This window comes from Elephas maximus, chromosome 1, assembly GCF_024166365.1.
Source record: "Elephas maximus indicus isolate mEleMax1 chromosome 1, mEleMax1 primary haplotype, whole genome shotgun sequence".
Lineage (NCBI taxonomy): Eukaryota > Metazoa > Chordata > Mammalia > Proboscidea > Elephantidae > Elephas > Elephas maximus.
In genome coordinates this window covers 184,737,600-184,753,960 of record NC_064819.1, presented here as the reverse complement: position 1 = coordinate 184,753,960, position 16,361 = coordinate 184,737,600, and the positions used below count along the sequence as shown (strand labels likewise).

Below are 16,361 nucleotides of genomic sequence, written 5' to 3'. Positions count from 1 at the left end.
ATCACAGAGGTAGGATTTACAACACATAAGAAAATCACATCAGATGACAAAATGGTGGACATTCACATGACACTGGGAATAATGGCCTAGCCAAGTTGATACACATTTTTGGGGATACAATTCAATCCATAACAGGCAGACATAATTTTCAGAGAGTTACAAACATCAGGCTTGGGTATAGTGATTGTAGTCTCTAATTAAATGATAATTGTAACTGGGATTTTTTTATTTTTTTAGCATAAAAGAATCTAACTTTTTACTTGAACATTTAAAATTGTTATTAAAGAATAACAGTACACATATTACACATTTAGCTTAGCATAGATAAAGAGCAAAGGCTTTAGAGTCAAATTTCTGTTTTTCTATTTACTTGTTTATCATATTGGGAAAGTTATCTGTTCTCTAAGACTCATTCAGTTTTTTCATTCATGTAAAAGACTACAATATGGTTATTCTGAGGATTGAGGGATATAATTTTGTTCAACAAATAACTACTGTTATTACTAGACAAAATGCCTTGATTAGCGCTGTCTGGTTTTTAATGAAAGTTAACAAAAGCTTCAAGAGCTATTCAATAAGAAACAAGAAATTATGGTCTAGAAGTTTCTTGATTTAGTTAAGGAAAAGTTCGTTTGATGCCCTTGGGTGCAACTGCATTTATTTAATATCTGACTATTTAGATAGATTTGCTTAATTGCTGTGCAAAATAGAAAATGGCAGAATGACTTTAAACTGAACACTTGTTTTAAAATTCTATAAAAACCGAATAGTTGGGCATCCTTTTTTTATTTTAGGTCTATTAGCAAAAATATGATCAGTAGAAAGAGTTACTATAATGTTAAAGGGAAATTATTTGAAGAAGATTCATAGGGTTGGTCTAGACCAACAGCTCTTTTCTTCCTGAGAGTCTTGAATTCTGTTACTTGCTGTCAAGAAGGGAGCTATATCTGAGGTGCAGCCTTTTTTCCCCATCCCAAAGAATTTGGGGATAGTAACTTGACTCCCTCATTTTCTTTCCCTGCTTTAGAGAGGAGAGATTGAATTTGAAGTAGTTTATGTGGCTCCTGAGGTGGATTCTGATGACGAAAATGTTGAGTACGAAGATGAGAGTGGACATCGTTACCGTTTGTACCTTGATGAGTTAGAAGGAGGTGGTAATCCTGGTGCTAGTTGCAAAGACACAAGTGGGGAAATCAAGGTGTTACAAGGTAAAAAAAAAAAATCACTCTAAAATTTATTTCTAATAAATTTTAGGTATATAATTATCAAATGTTCTCCACTAACAGTGTTTTAACGTTAGGGAAGCCATAGGAATGAATAACTTTCCTTTGCTTATAGTTTTATTGTACACTGGTAGCTATGTGAAAGTTGTATTTATATATAAGGTTTTCTAGATTCATCTTGGACTGTTAAGAAAAATATATTACCGGTTACTGGACTATAAGTGATCCTTGAAGAATAAATAAAACTGAAGTTTTTTAGATTCTAAAACAAAGATTAACATGTGTTTTAGAATAAATATATCTTAACATGATCTGCCTGTCTTAATACCAGTTCTTCTTTCATATGATATTATACACGAAGTATGAATAATAAAAAATAATGTGTTACTTATGTTAACTTTTATTGGGATTATTATTGTTATTTTTAGCAGATAATAAGTATTTTGAAAATTTCTCAGTTTTATGGTAACCCACATAAAAAAGCTCTTTGGAGTTCTCAATACTTATTAAGAATGTAAAGGCATCCCACCCCCAAGACTAATACCCTAAGACAACCTTCTAACTTCAAACTATAGACACCCCTGGAGGCCACCTTTCAGCCAAATAATAGACAGTGCTAAAAAGAAAAAAAAAAAATTTTTTTTTTTTTATATATTAAACATAACATTCATGAAGAATGTGTTCCTTAGAACAGTTGACTATAGGAGACCAAAAGGGTGACATCTGCCCAAAACCAAAAATGAGAAGACAGGGAGGGACAGGGAAACCAGACTAATGGAAACAGGGTATCCGTGGAGGAAATGGGGAGAGTGCTGATACATTGAGGGGATTGCAACCAAGGTCATGAAACAGTTTGTGTAAGAATCATTGTTTGGAAAATTAATTTGCTATGTAAACTTTCACCTAAATCACAATGAAATGTTAAATAAAAGAGTGTAAAGGCATCCTGAAACCAAAAATTTTGAAAACTTCTGATATAAAGAGTTTTTTGGTGAATTGAACTGCTGCCCTTTTGGTAAACCTATATGTTGTGAATTACCTACACAGAGACTGTAGTAGCAATTATTGTTCACTCTATGCATTTTGAACAAAACTACTGCAGCAGTATGTTAAAATCTTACATTGTTGGACTCCCCTCATGGTTTCGTTTTCTTTCACAGTTTCTACTATTTTCTACTAGGATTAGAAGGCTTATGCCTTCCTTTTTTGCAATTGACGATAGAAGTTTTTCTGTCACCTGTGCAAGTTGCAGACTACTTAAGAGTGACTCAAATAACCAAAAATGTATGCTCTTCCGATACATCACTGTTAACTGACTTAAATCATGTGTGTTCATTGGTTATTGGTTAGCACATAGCCATACTTCATAGCTCACTAAATAGGTAACACAGTCAACTCTTATTTATTTGCAAGCCTATTATCTGTTCTGTACAGTGGGCTCAAACATAGCAGCGATACTGTGAGAATAACATTGGTAACACTTCATTCTGTTATACATAAGGTTGCTATGAGGCAGAACCAACTTGAAGGCACCTAATAACAACAGATTATCCAAAATTAGGTTTCAGTTTTAGCTAGATGTTGTCTTGCCAGCAAACTAGATTTTTAGTGATCAACTAGTATGTACCCCAGTGAACTGAAGTTAAATAAGTCTGAATTCAAATATGTGAAAGAAAAATACAATTCACAGTTCAAAAGAAATTTGCGTAAGTAGAATTAATGGATTTTACAATTGTATGTGTCAGTTCTAGGTCTCATAAAATACTTGGTAGGACATTTTATAAATTTTTATGGAAGTACAATAGATAGTGTAAAAAATTTTTTTACTATGTTTGATAGCTGATATAAGAAGGAAGAATTCCTTTGTCAGGAATTACTAAACTAAACTCAAAAAACAAAAAAATCAAATCTGTTGCCCTTGAGGTGGTTCTGACTCATAGCAACCCTATACTAACCCACTGCCGTTGAGTCGATTCCGATTCATAGCGACCCTATAGGACAGAGTAGAACTGCCCCATAGAGTTTCCAAGGAGCACCTGGCAGATTCAAACTGCCAACCTTTTGGTTAGCAGCCATAGCACTTAACCACTACGCCACCAGGGTTTCCCACCCTATACTAAAAAAAAAAAAAAAAGTGCCCTTTTATTTTGCCTTTTATTATAGTTATTAATTACAGTGGCCATTCCTTTGTTTCTTATTCAATAAAATTGTAAGACTGAGTCTTTTATTTATTTTCCTTTTATTAGAAACTATCTGCTTTTGTTAATTTTTTTCTTTCAGGGTTTGATAAGAAGACTGTAACTAACGCACATGAAAATGGAGACCTGGGAACTTCGAGTGAAACTCCCCTAGATGACAGTGATTCCAAATTAGATGATCTGCACAGTCTGTATCATAAAAATTCTTATTAAATTGACTGTATTTCCAACAAGATTGTTAATCAAACTCTTCTGGATTGGGGGCACTAGGGAAGATGATGACAAAGATGATAGAAGATCAAGGGAGGCTGTTTGTTGCCTAAATGAAAGATGGTACCTCAGGGCTTCATGGGAGCAATGAATATTAAATGCATAATCCCCCCCACCCCATTTTCTGTGGTATACCATAATTAACTATTGCATGTAAAGCAATTTTGATTTTCTTAAAACCGTAAGCACCAAAGCATGCTTTTCTCAAAAGGGTATTATTAGGTTCTTAAGTACCAAATGAAACACTGCTGTTTTATTTGGTTCCTTTTCCATTGAGTAGAAGGACACTGTAAACTGGAATTTTATAAGAAATAGCCTTTAAATACAAGAGAGTAGATGAGTTCATATGCTGTATTCCAGAATGTTAAATGTGATGTTTCAAAGGGCAGAAATGGACTCAGTGAATTGCAGAAATGTAGGTGTGACTTAATTTTTTTTTTTTTTTTACTGAAAAAAATTTTTTTTTTAATTTACTGTGCATCCTCATATCTACATCAGTTTTTTATGGTCATTTATTGTAACAAGTTTTCCTTTCAGCTTTATTCACTGCAGTACATATAGTTTTCTTTAAGCAATCCTGTATCAATCAATGCTGCAATAGAAATAGTTTCTGAAAAGTTCTTGCACATTTTACATTTGTTTTTACAAGAAATGCAGGCGAGTGTGAAATATCTGTTCTCAATTATGTTGATTTGTGTACATGGTACTGAAGCATTAATATTTAGTCTCAGATGGCTATTTTCTGGGATCCATGAAAGAAAGTTTTGTACATTTTGAGTTCTTTATAAAGTTTGTCTTGTGTTTATCTTGTTGGCACTTAAAGGTAAATTATCCTGGCAATGAAAGCTCCAATTTATTACTATGTGACAAAATACATTTGTATTCAAACAGCAGTTTTCTCTTAAAGTAACCCTGATTTGCCAATTATTTAAAAAGCTGGGGGCAAAAGTGGGCAAGATGTGGTGAGGAAATTTTGATACAGTAATTGTTTTGGTTGGATTTCATGTCATTGTGTACTTGACTAAAGCACTCTTCATATGCAAACTGTACGAATTTGCTAGTTCTCTTATCCCAGGATTAAGCATGGAGTGCCCACTCTCTTATTTACTGTTCTGCAGGCCACTGTACCCTTCTGGGCAAAGTCAGAATGTTGCATTAAAAGAGGTGATAGTTTTGCCAATATCACTGTTGTAAAGGATATACATTTAAGGAATTTTAAGTGAGAAAAGCCTTTTAGAACATTATCAGTATCTTCCATTTCTAATATTCAGATGTTACGTGATATAAATCACATTTTCTTGTCTTTCCGAGATGCACTATGTATTTGTTCGTAGATAAATCTAGAAAATGTATATACTTTATTTGGTGATTTAGCTATTTATAAATTTTGTTTTAACTCTTGCTCATCTATGGTTTGTTTTGAGTGGTTTTGTTCATCTGTATGTCACCATGTTAATTTGTAATAGAAGTACACTTCATAGTGTATATTGTTACTGATATTAAAATATTTTGTAGCATAATGTTGCCTCTAAGGGAAAGCTAGTATTTAATTGTACAACTGAATAAGCAAGTTACATGTTATTGTTTGCTCTGACAGGCTAGACCTCTTAAAAGAAAAAAAAAAAAAAGTCTTCATGCATTCTCCCAACCCCTACACATACTGCCATGCATGGCATGAGATTTTCATGTTGGATCTTAGTGGGTGTATTCATTTACAGAAAAAATTGCCATTGTGGCAGATCTGAAAATCTTTTTTTGCTGTGACATGAAACCATGGTATTCTTATCCTCAAAAAACAGCCTGGAATGGGATGACCATTACATTTTTTTTTCCAGAGAATATTCTTTATCAAGTTATGACTGAAACCTTAGGAAATAGAAGCTAAAACCTTTTGAGTTTCAAAAGCTGTCTAATGAGTCTATGAAGAGTTTTTTTTTTTTTGGAGCCTTGAAATGGCATTTTTGTGAGAATGCTGTGTAATTTGAAAGATTGTATGAAATGCTTATGATATAAATTCCTTTCAGGGGCTGATAAACAGAATGGAAAATTTTCCCAGTAGCTTAAAATTCCACAGGTCAGATCCCTTTTCATTCCTGCTTCTCCTGGGCTTGTCAACCTATATTGGAGCACTGTTGGTCAGATATTGCTGTGAGCTTTCTGTCAGATATTTTAGAAAGTACCTGGTTAAAAGTTCTTTTTAGAATATATGGCCTTCTGGAGATGAACTAAGGATTATAGACTTTTTTTCCTGGAGGACTGAATAAGAAGCAGTTTTAATATTGCACACATGTAAGAAAGAAACTCATATAACTCAACCTTCTAGAACAAAACCAAACAGATGAGAAAACTAATGCAAAGCCATTTCAGTTAAAAAACAAAATACACACATGCACAAATAGTTGCAAAAAAACTTTCACTAGAACGTGAGAGTTGTAGGTACGTGTGTATGTATTTACACCTTGATCTCTAAAATTCTCTTCTACAGTATCTCTGTTATGAATTTGATGGAAAAGTGATATTTGGGCTATGGGAATATTGTTAAAGTAGATTTAAGAAAGAATCTTGGTAATTATAACTGAACAGTTTCAAAAGTTGCCACAGCTTGTCCTTGGTGCTGTTTTTTTTCCCCCCTCTTCAGCAGACTGTTTTTGTTTTGTTTTTATATTTAGAAACAAAAAGGTATATTGATTCATATGCATGTTGAACATTGTTTGACATCCTTATTTTATTATGTAATTGACTCTCCCACCTATCTAGTCTTCCACTTAGGGTTGGCCTCAAACCTATAGGACTTATGACAAATGTATATCTACTTAGGTTGAGTTTAATATTTTTTTATTAGCCTGTAAATAAAGATTGCATCTTCTACATTAAAATGATATTGATCTCATTTTTTTAAAAATAAACACTTTATGTTTCTTTTACATTGAATGTTTTGGTTTATTATTTCTTTCTAATAGCACCTCATATTTACACCAACATGCATAAAGTCTATGCAAAGGTTGAGCCCAGTTACTATGGTGGCTATGTGTGTGTGTAGGAATTAACTGTTTGATATTAGGAATTGTTTAATGTGAGTTAAAGACATGTTGGTTGGAAGGAACTGCCAGACCAACTGTGGAACCAATTTTCTGTTGAACCTTAGCAGATAGAGAAAACTCTAGTCATCTTGGCTTAATTTTGTGTTATACTGACAACCAATGTTTATCTCTATAAAGATAACATTGCTAAATAGAAACCAATCCTAGATACTATCTAAGGGAGGATATTCTTCCATTTTACATCTAAGCATGAATAATTTAGAAGCTCCCAAATTATCCTTAAATTAATTTTTAGAAATATTTGATTAATCCATTTTTAAGTTTCTTTGCCTCAGAAGTTTGACCTGTGGTCATATATAGTTAACCTAAGAATGTGTGTGGGAATGCCTTTTCTTCACTAATGGTATTTGAGAGCAATCAGGAAGACGAGCTTACAAAATGGTACTTTAAGAATTAATATAAATCATATTGAAATTACTTGAATTTTGAACATTTAGAAATACTTAATTTTTGTCATTGATCTTGTTTTAGTGCTAACACTTACATGATTATTGTGTGTTGGTTTAAACTTCCAATTGAAGTCATTTGGGAAAGAAAAAGCCCCTTTCCCAGGATATATCTGCATAGGATATTGTTGAATTTATGAAATTAAAAATAAAATTATTTGCATATTCATCAATCAGTGTTCTATTTTAGAGGGTTTTATAATGGTAACTTACAAATTACCATGTACTTTTGGTGCTAAATGTTTGATAATAAAGTAATAAATCTTTCAGGCGTATTTTGAAAGCCATAATCACTGTTGTGGCAGCCGTGAGAATGCGTCTCTCAGATCTCCCACTGCAGGGAGCGTCATTAACTGCAGGTCCCAGCTGCTGAGCTCTGAAATCCATCACTGTGTTCATACTGAGGCTACACTTCCCGCTGGCTGCTATCAGCCAATGACCGATCATGACAGGGATATAATGACTTCTCGACTTTGACTCAAGGAGTCCTTGACAGCCTTGCCAAACTCTTAGGATTGCATTGTAGTCTAAGATACTTACACCCAACCTTCCTTCCTCTTTTTTCTTCACTTGGGGTCAGACCTGCGTCATGGTCTGATTGCCTCCCAGCCTCCTGCCAACCCTAACTTCTCTCTTTCCCCTGACCAGCATTGCCACTAATAAATCTATTGCACAGCTAATCTCATCATAGTTAGGAGTCTGCGGAGGACCCGGACTAACACAGATGGACCAGGAGAGGGATCTGAAGAAAAGAGTGGTAAAATGGGGATTGGAAACTGGCTCATCTCTCACCCACAGGGTGAAGAGGATGCTTATATGGAGTACATATAGTCCTTTGTACAAGGTGTGGCTCATTTGCTAAATATTTCACAGGTGGTATGTGTTATGGATTGGATTGTGTCCTCCCCAAATATGTGTTGTAAATCCTAAACCTCTATACCTATGGATGTAAACCTATTTGGGAATAGGGCTTTGTTATGTTAATGAGATATCAGTGTAGGGTAAGCCAATCACTTTTGATATATAAAAAGAACAGATTAGGCACAAGGAATGAAGCACAAATGGAAGGGAAGATACAAGCCACATGAAGATCACCAAGGAACTGAGGAAAAGAAGCTGAAAAGAGAAAAGGATCTTACTCCACAGCTGACAGAGAAAGTCTTTTCCTAGAGCCAGTGCCCTGAATTCAGGCTTCTAGCCTCCTAAACTATGAGAAGATAAACTCCTGTTTGGTAAAGCCACCAACTTGTGGTATTTCTGTTATAATAGCACTAAGAAACTAAGACAGTGTGCCTGAAACGTTTGTTCTTAGAAAGACCTGCTTGCAAAGTTGGCACTTGGCTGGCATCTGGCAACTTGTATTTTGGGGGTGTTTCTACCTTTCTCTAACTGATGAGGGTGGTTTATTAAGCCTAAAATGTTTGCACAAACAATAGGCTTTATGCCAAACACCTGCTTTCCTTCTGGGAGAATAGAATTTTGGTACATGCTAGACAAAGGGTACCTACATGACTGACCCCTTATCAAAACTGCACTCCTAGGTTCAGGCAAGCTTCCCTGGTAGACAACACATTTGTACGCATTGTTGATGGAGGAATGAAACGTGTCTTGTTTGGCTCCACTGGGAGAGGACTCTTAGAGCTTGCACGTGGCTTCTTAGGAACTTTGCCCATCCGCCTTTTCCCTTTGCTGATTTTGCCTGTGTCCTTTCTCTGTAATAAATCATAGCTATGAGTACAATTATATGCTTGGTCCTGTGAGTCCTAGTGAAATCACTGAACCTAGGGTGTCCTAGAGGAAAATATCCCAGTGGAGCAAAATCTAGGAGGTGCGATCATGCACACATTTGAAAAATATGGGGAGAACAATGCCTATAAAGAACAACAGAGTTGGCTGGTTACTGCTAGGTTTTATTGACACCCTGCAAAAGGCTAACGAAAGTCTGAGGGCTGTTTTCAAGTGGTTGATGCCAAATATGAGAACCAGAAGACCTCTGGGGTAGTTTACAACGGAGGCCTACCTCCTACAGTAGAAGCATTGAAACAACAGAGCTAAAGTTGAAGATCTAACTGTAAAGTTCTAGAGCTATAGAGACTTGAATGCTTGGCCAAGGCCTATTTATTTTGTGAAAGTCAGGGCCCTGGTAGAGAAAACCTGGAACCTTGAAACATGGCCATGGGGACATCTGGTTGAATGCCCCTAAGAAGTTTGAAGACCCTAGGGAACTGATCTCACAGAAGCAGCCTACTCTTACATAGTAAAATCTAGCACCTCTGCTGAGCTGGAGGATGCCGCAGAGGCCACTTCTCCCCAAGGCAACAGCTGCCCCCACCTTATCTCTTAGCTGTCAGGCCTATGTTGTTAGTAGCTGCAGAGTCAATTACAGCTCATTCTGACCCCATGTGTTCAAAGTAGAACTGCTCCATATGGTTTTCAAGGTTGTGACCTTCTGGAAGCAGATTGCCAGGCCTGTTTTGTTTTATCCTTGAGTCTTTATCCCTTCATTTGACACTTAGGGTTCCAGGATTGATATTTGTATCTGTTTCACTTAGTTTTTTGGGTCATTGCTGTGGAGGGATGGCGTGGTGCCTCTGTCTATAGTGCCATGTTGGCTTCACCTTGAAAGGAATATTTCTTAAGGCCATGTTACATACATGCATCTGTGTCAACCCTCCCCCCCCCTTAGGGTGTATTCTTTCTACCTCCTGACTTGACTGCAGAGAAAATATCTTCCTAGCTACCCACAGTTGCTAACCAACCAAAACCAAACCCACTGCCATCAAGTCGATTCCGACTCTTAGCAACCCTATAGAACAGAGTAGAACTGCACCATACATTTTCTGAGAAGCGCCTGGCAGATTCAAACTGCTGACCTCTTGGTTACCAGCTGAAGCACTTAACCACTACACCACCAAGGTTTCCCCATGATTGCTAGCCACATAAAAAGCCTAAAGAACAGGCATTGCTAACTTCAGTCTTAATTCTGCCAAATGCAACAAAAACATTGGTTTAGTTCAGGCATTTTATTTTGGTCAAAGGCATCGGAAATTTTCTCCTTTACAAGCTGAGTGCACCAGGGCTCCAAAAAAGGTCATTAAACCAAACTCAAACCTGTTGCCATTGAGTCGATTCTGACACATAACAACCCTATAGGACAGAGTAGAATTGCCCCATATGGTTTCTAAGGAGCAGCTGGTGGATTTGAACCGCTGACCTTCTGGTTAGAAGCTGAACTCTTAACCACTATGCAACCAGACCTCCATAAAGAGGTCATTAATGGTTAAATAGATATCACTAGGGTCTTCCTGAAAGAAGCCTTAGTGGCACAATAAATGACTACCAAAATGTCATAAACCAGAATAATTAGTGATTTCTCTTACAATGGCATTTTGGTTATAAGTTTCATATTATTGTTGTTCTTAGGTATTGATGAGTCAATTCAGATTCACAGCGACCCCATGTGTCTTAGTTATCTAATGCTTATAGTTCTGTAGGTCAGAAGTCCAGACATTTCATGAATGGGTTCTAGGAACTGAGGGTAGCTCTTGGCTGACAGCCAACCAGGAAACAGGAACCTTGGTCCTACTACTTCAACTAAATTTTGCCACAACATGAAAGAGTGGAAAAGGATCCTGAACTGCAGATGAGACTGCAGCCATGCTGAAACCTTCATTTTAGCCCTGTGATACCCTGAGCAGAGGACCCATTCATGCCATGTCTGGACTTCTGACCTACAGAACTATAAACTAATAATGGATGTTATTTTAATGTTGCTAAGTTTGTAGCGATTTGTTAAGCAGCAATGGAAAATTACAGATTTTGGAAATGGCTGAGTTATCTTGGAAGAGATGGTAGAGAAAGGAATAAAAAGGCTGAGGGAAGTAGGTTTGCTGGAATGGTCATATTATTTAAGACCAGAAGACCCACAAAGATTATCCTCCTTGGGAGAGCTCAGGGGACACAGCACTTACCAGGGCCACCAGGAATATAATGTGCTCCTGAGAGGTGCACAAGCAAAAGTAAGGGGTTTGGGGGTGGCTCACTTTTTCAGGCCAGACCTTATACTAGCAGAGGCAGTGACAGGACCAGTGCTTGGGGAAGATGGAGGCTAGGTAGAGGTGCTCAATCACCAGAACCCCGGTTGCCTTAGAGTCAATTCTGACTCAGAGTGACCCTATAGGACAGAGTAGTACTGCCCCATAGAGTTTCCAAGGAGGGGGTGGTGGATTTCATCTGCCGACTTTTTGATTAGCAGCCAAGGTCTTAACTGCGCCACCAGGGCTCCAAATCTCCAGAGCAGGGAGCCACAATTTCTGTAGCTACTGGAAAGGTCAGAGGGTATTCATGGAGGTCTGACCTACAGAGTTGTGAAGATGGATAAAAGAGCATGATATCCTAACGGGTGAAATATATGGGCAGCGAGTAAGGGTGCTGCTTAACATCTACTCACCCCACCCCCTCAAAAAAAGGAATGAGGCTGACAACGGTTCTCCTTTATTGCTTAGTTTTCAGACCTGAGCCAATTTTCAGATCCAGAACCCACTGACAGAAGGGTAGCCACATCTAGGAGGAAGAATCTTGCAACACTGACAAGCATACACTGTGACAGTACCCCCGATCCTTTCACAAAGATGTCTATGGCTACTTACTTGGAAAAGGGGAATAACCAGACATTTCGAGGACTGTTCCATGTTGACATTAATAGCTGAGACCCAAAGTGTCATCACAGCCCTCAGAATGGGACCTGTAGCTCACCCCACAACACGCCTAATGGTCATTTCCCCAGCCCCCAAGCGTAAAATTAGTACTGAAGTTGGGATAATTTTGACGCATCGAGACCCTGCTGTATGGGATAAAACCTACCAGAGTGGGGAAAGCCAAATGGAAGGCTGTTAAATTGCCTTACCCCTCTAGCCAGGATAGGAAATTAATACCAATGTTGTAACCCAGGGATGCTAGTCTTTACCATGTCTCTGTTTAACTCACCAATCTGTCCATGAAGAATGGATCCTGGAAAATGTCTATAGACAATCCCAGCTTTACCAAAAAGCACAGTAGCTACTGTGCCAGAGGTAGTATCATTGCTTGAGTAGGTTAATAAGGAATCAGGTACATTGATTTTAGGAATGTATTCTTTTCTACTCTAATCGAAGATGATCAGAAACACTTAGCTTTCACATGAGACAGAAAATCTTCATCTACAGTTTTACCTAAGAGCTATTTTAACTTTCCCACCTTTGCATAATATAGTCCTAAAAGATCTGAACTGCCTGGACATTTCACAGAACATAATATTGATCCATTACATAAATGACATTATGCTGATTGGACAGGATCAGCAAGAGGTGGCTAGTGTGTCAGAAACTTTGGAAGGATAGGAGAGAAACCGTACAAAAATCCAGGGACTTACCATATCAGTGAAATTTTTAGGGATCTAGTGGTCAGAGACATGCCAGGATATTCCCTCCGAAGTGAATGACAAATAATGAAATGCATGTTAGGGAGGATGTTCTGCACAAACAGCTGAAAAAGGAGGAAAAAGCCAGAGTTTAGCTGATAGATGGGTAGGCTCACTATATGGTGCAAGCCAAAAATGAACAACAGTTGCATTATAGGCACATTCAGCAGTCACCTCAAAAGACAATGGAAAGGGAAAATCTCCGCAATGGGCAGAGCTGCAAGTAGTACACCTGGTCAGCCATCTTGTCTGAAAGGATAAGTGGCCCAAGGTGAGAATATATACAAATTCCTCGGCAGTGGCCAATTGCTCAGTCATCTGATCAGGCACTTGGAAGGAAAAGGACTGGGAGATAAGAGACAAAGAAGTCTAAAGTAGAGGCATATGGTTGAACATAGTGTTCATGAAGTGTGAAGATTTTTGTATTATGTTAATGTCTAACAGAAAGCATCCACAACAGAAAAGGCGCTGATCAGGTAGACAAAATGACTCAGACAATTGATAGCCAGCCTTTGTCATCTGCCACCCCAGAACTGGCTTGATGATATAGTGGTTGTCTTAATTATCTAATGCTGCTATAACACAAATACCACAAGTGGATGGCTTTAACAAACAGACATTTATTCTCTCACAGTCTAGTGGCTAGAAGTTCAAATTCAGGGTGCCTGCTCTAGGTGAAGGCTTTCTCTCTTTGTCAGATCTAGGGGGAGGTCTTTGTCGATCTTCCCCTGGTTGAGAAGTTTCTCAAAGTGGGGACCCTGGGTCCAGAGGACATGCTATTCTCCTGGCTCTTGTTTCTTGGTGGTATGAGGTCCCTCTGTCTCTCTGCTTGCCTCTCTCTTTTATATCTCAAAAGACATTGGTTTAGAACACAACCTAATCTTGCAGATTGAGTCCTGCCTCATTAACATACTGCCTCCAATGCCACCTCATTAACATCATAAAGGCAGATTTTACAACACATAGGAAAATCACATCAGAAGACAAAATGGTAGACCATCACACAATACTGGGAATCATGGCATAATTTTTGGGGACACAATTCAATCCATGACAGTGGTCATGGCAGAGACAGAAGCTATGTAGGGACCCAGCAGCATGAACTCCCACTTCCCAAGGCTGATCTAGCTCTTCCTGCCTTAGAATGTACAACCTGTCAGCAACAGAGACCAACTTTGAACCCCCAATAAGGCACGATTCCTCAAGGAGATCAAGCGCCACTTGGTGGCAAGTGAACTACATCAGGACCCTTGTAAAAGTGGAAAAATATACTAGTTTAAGTAAGAAAAGGGGGAAGGGGCAGGGCCAAGATGGCAGAACAGCCAGATGCTTCCTGCAATCCCCCTTACAAAAAAGACCCCCCAAAAAACAAGTGAAACGTTTATATTTATGACAAACTAGGAGCCCTGAACATCAAAGGCAAAGTTAGAAAATTAACCGAAGGGCAAAGGGTGGGAGAGATGGTTCAGAAGTGGAGAGGAGTTGGCAGACCTGAATTGCCAGGATCCCTTAAGTACCATTCCTGGGAGCAGCTACGAAGGGCTGGTAGTAGGGTTCAGCCACAGTTTCCTCAAGGAGAAGCATCTAGCCACGAAGCCTACTCGCACCTCCGGAACCAGAGAAGAACAGCGTTCTCGGCGAAAGCTAAGTACTTGTGTATATTTTACCATGCCCCCAGTCCCCAAGCTGGCTTTGGTGCCTGTTGATTTCCCTGGGCCTCAGATAGGCCGTGTTGGGCACCCAGAGCCATCCTCCCAGCCTTGGATGTAGGAATAAATTCACAATTGGGAGAAAAAATATTTTGTCAGCTCCACTAATCAGGGGAGCTCAGGGCAGAAGTGGCTCCTGTCCAGGCATAAATGGTCCATGGACTTTGAATATCTTTCCCCCCTGCATGGACCTGTGTGGACCTATTTCAGGAGAATAGGGCCTTGTTGGCAGACTGCAACTGTTTCAGCTGTGCAGTGAAGAGGTGGGTGTTTGATATTTGACACCACTTTGCCTATTAAATAGGGTCCTCACATACCCACATCAGGGGCATAAGGACTGGTGGCTCCACTCAGGTCACCCAGCCACCCACGACAGAGGTCCAAGGATAACTGGTACTTCCCAGTCCTTACAAACAAAAGCATTGGGTACCCATGATCTATCTGCAGAACCCACCTACCTGTGTGCTCTAGGGAACAAGGATGTGATTTCCTCACAGACATTTGGGGGAAGGTTCTCAGCCCCCTGCCTTGTTCAGAGCATGACCCCTTGCTCTGAACCAGATACCAGTACCTACACCAATCATCTCTGCTCCTCTAAGACTGTAAGACAGAGCCTGTACCACACTCTTGATGATCAGCTACCTGGACACTTGAGCTAAATTCATACAAGAAAAGTGAATGGACTCCTAGACTGATATACCTGATAACATCTCTAGCCATCTGGGGACAGGATGTCAGAGCTTTAAAGGTGAAAATAATGAAGCTACCTCACTCAAGGAACCCATTTGGGCATATCAAAACAAAACAAAGCAAGAAGCTAGGATACAGTAAGAAAACATAAACTAATACAATAACTTATAGATGGCTCAGAGGCAACAGTCAATATCAAGTCACATAAGAAACAGACCATGATTGCCTCAACAAGCTCTCAAAACAAAGAATCAAGGGATCTTCTGGATGAAGGTGCATCTCTAGAATTACCAGACGCAGAATTCAAAGATTAATATACAGAACTCTTCAAAACATCAGGAATGAAATTAGGAAGGAGATCAGGCAATATGCAGAACAAGCCAAGGAACACACAGATAAAGTAGTTGAAGAAATGAAAAAGGTTATTCAAGAACATAATGAAAAATTTAATAAGCTGCAAGAATCCATAGAGAGACAGCAATCAGAAATTCAGAAGATTAACAATAAAATTACAGAATTAGACAACTCAATAAAGTCAGAGGAGCAGAATCAAGCAAATGGAAGGCAGAATTAGTGAGCTTGAAGATAAAGCACTTGGCACAAATATATTTGTAGAAAAATCTGACAAAAGAATTAAAAAAAAAAAACAACTTAAGAATCATGTGGGCCTCTTTCAAGAGAAATAACCTGAGTGATTGGAGTACCAGAACAAGAAGGGATACAGAAAATACTGAGAGAATTGTTGAAGATTTGTTGGCAGAAAACTTCCCTGATATGGTGAAAGATGAGAAGATATTTATCCAAGATGCTCATTGAACTCCACATAAGGTAGATTTTAAAAGAAAGTCACCAAGACATAATCAAACTTGCCAAAAACAAAGATACAGAGAGAATTTTAAGAGCAGCTGGGGATAAATGAAAAGTCACCTACAAAGGAGAGTCAGTAAGAATAAGCTCGGACTACTTGCCAGAAACCATGCAGGTAAGAAGGCAATAGGATGACTTAGATAAAGCATTGAAGGAAAAAAATTGCCAGCCAAGAATCATATATCTAGCAAAGCTGTCTCTCAAATATGAAGGTGAAATTAGGACATTTCCTGATAAACAGAAGTTTAGGGAATTCATAAAAACCAAACCAAAACTACAAGAAATAAGAAAGGGAGTTCTTTGGTTAGAAGATCAATAATATCAGGTATCAACTGAAGACTAGAACACTGGACAGAGCAATCAGATGTCAACCCAAACAGGGAAATCACAAAAATAAAT

General features: G+C 38.4%; 1 protein-coding gene across 2 annotated transcripts in view; it reads left to right on the top strand.

Moving 5' to 3' along the window:
* Positions 1-6,587, top strand: part of GOPC (golgi associated PDZ and coiled-coil motif containing) — a 51,454-nt gene extending 44,867 nt beyond the window's left edge. For both annotated transcript variants that reach the window (XM_049899806.1, XM_049899805.1), the window contains 2 exons: positions 1,028-1,208; positions 3,504-6,587. In XM_049899806.1, the coding sequence (XP_049755763.1) occupies positions 1,028-1,208; positions 3,504-3,634 (312 nt within the window). In that variant the 3' untranslated portion in view covers positions 3,635-6,587. The remainder of the gene's footprint in view (positions 1-1,027; positions 1,209-3,503) is intronic.
* The last annotated feature ends 9,774 nt before the right edge of the window (positions 6,588-16,361 follow it).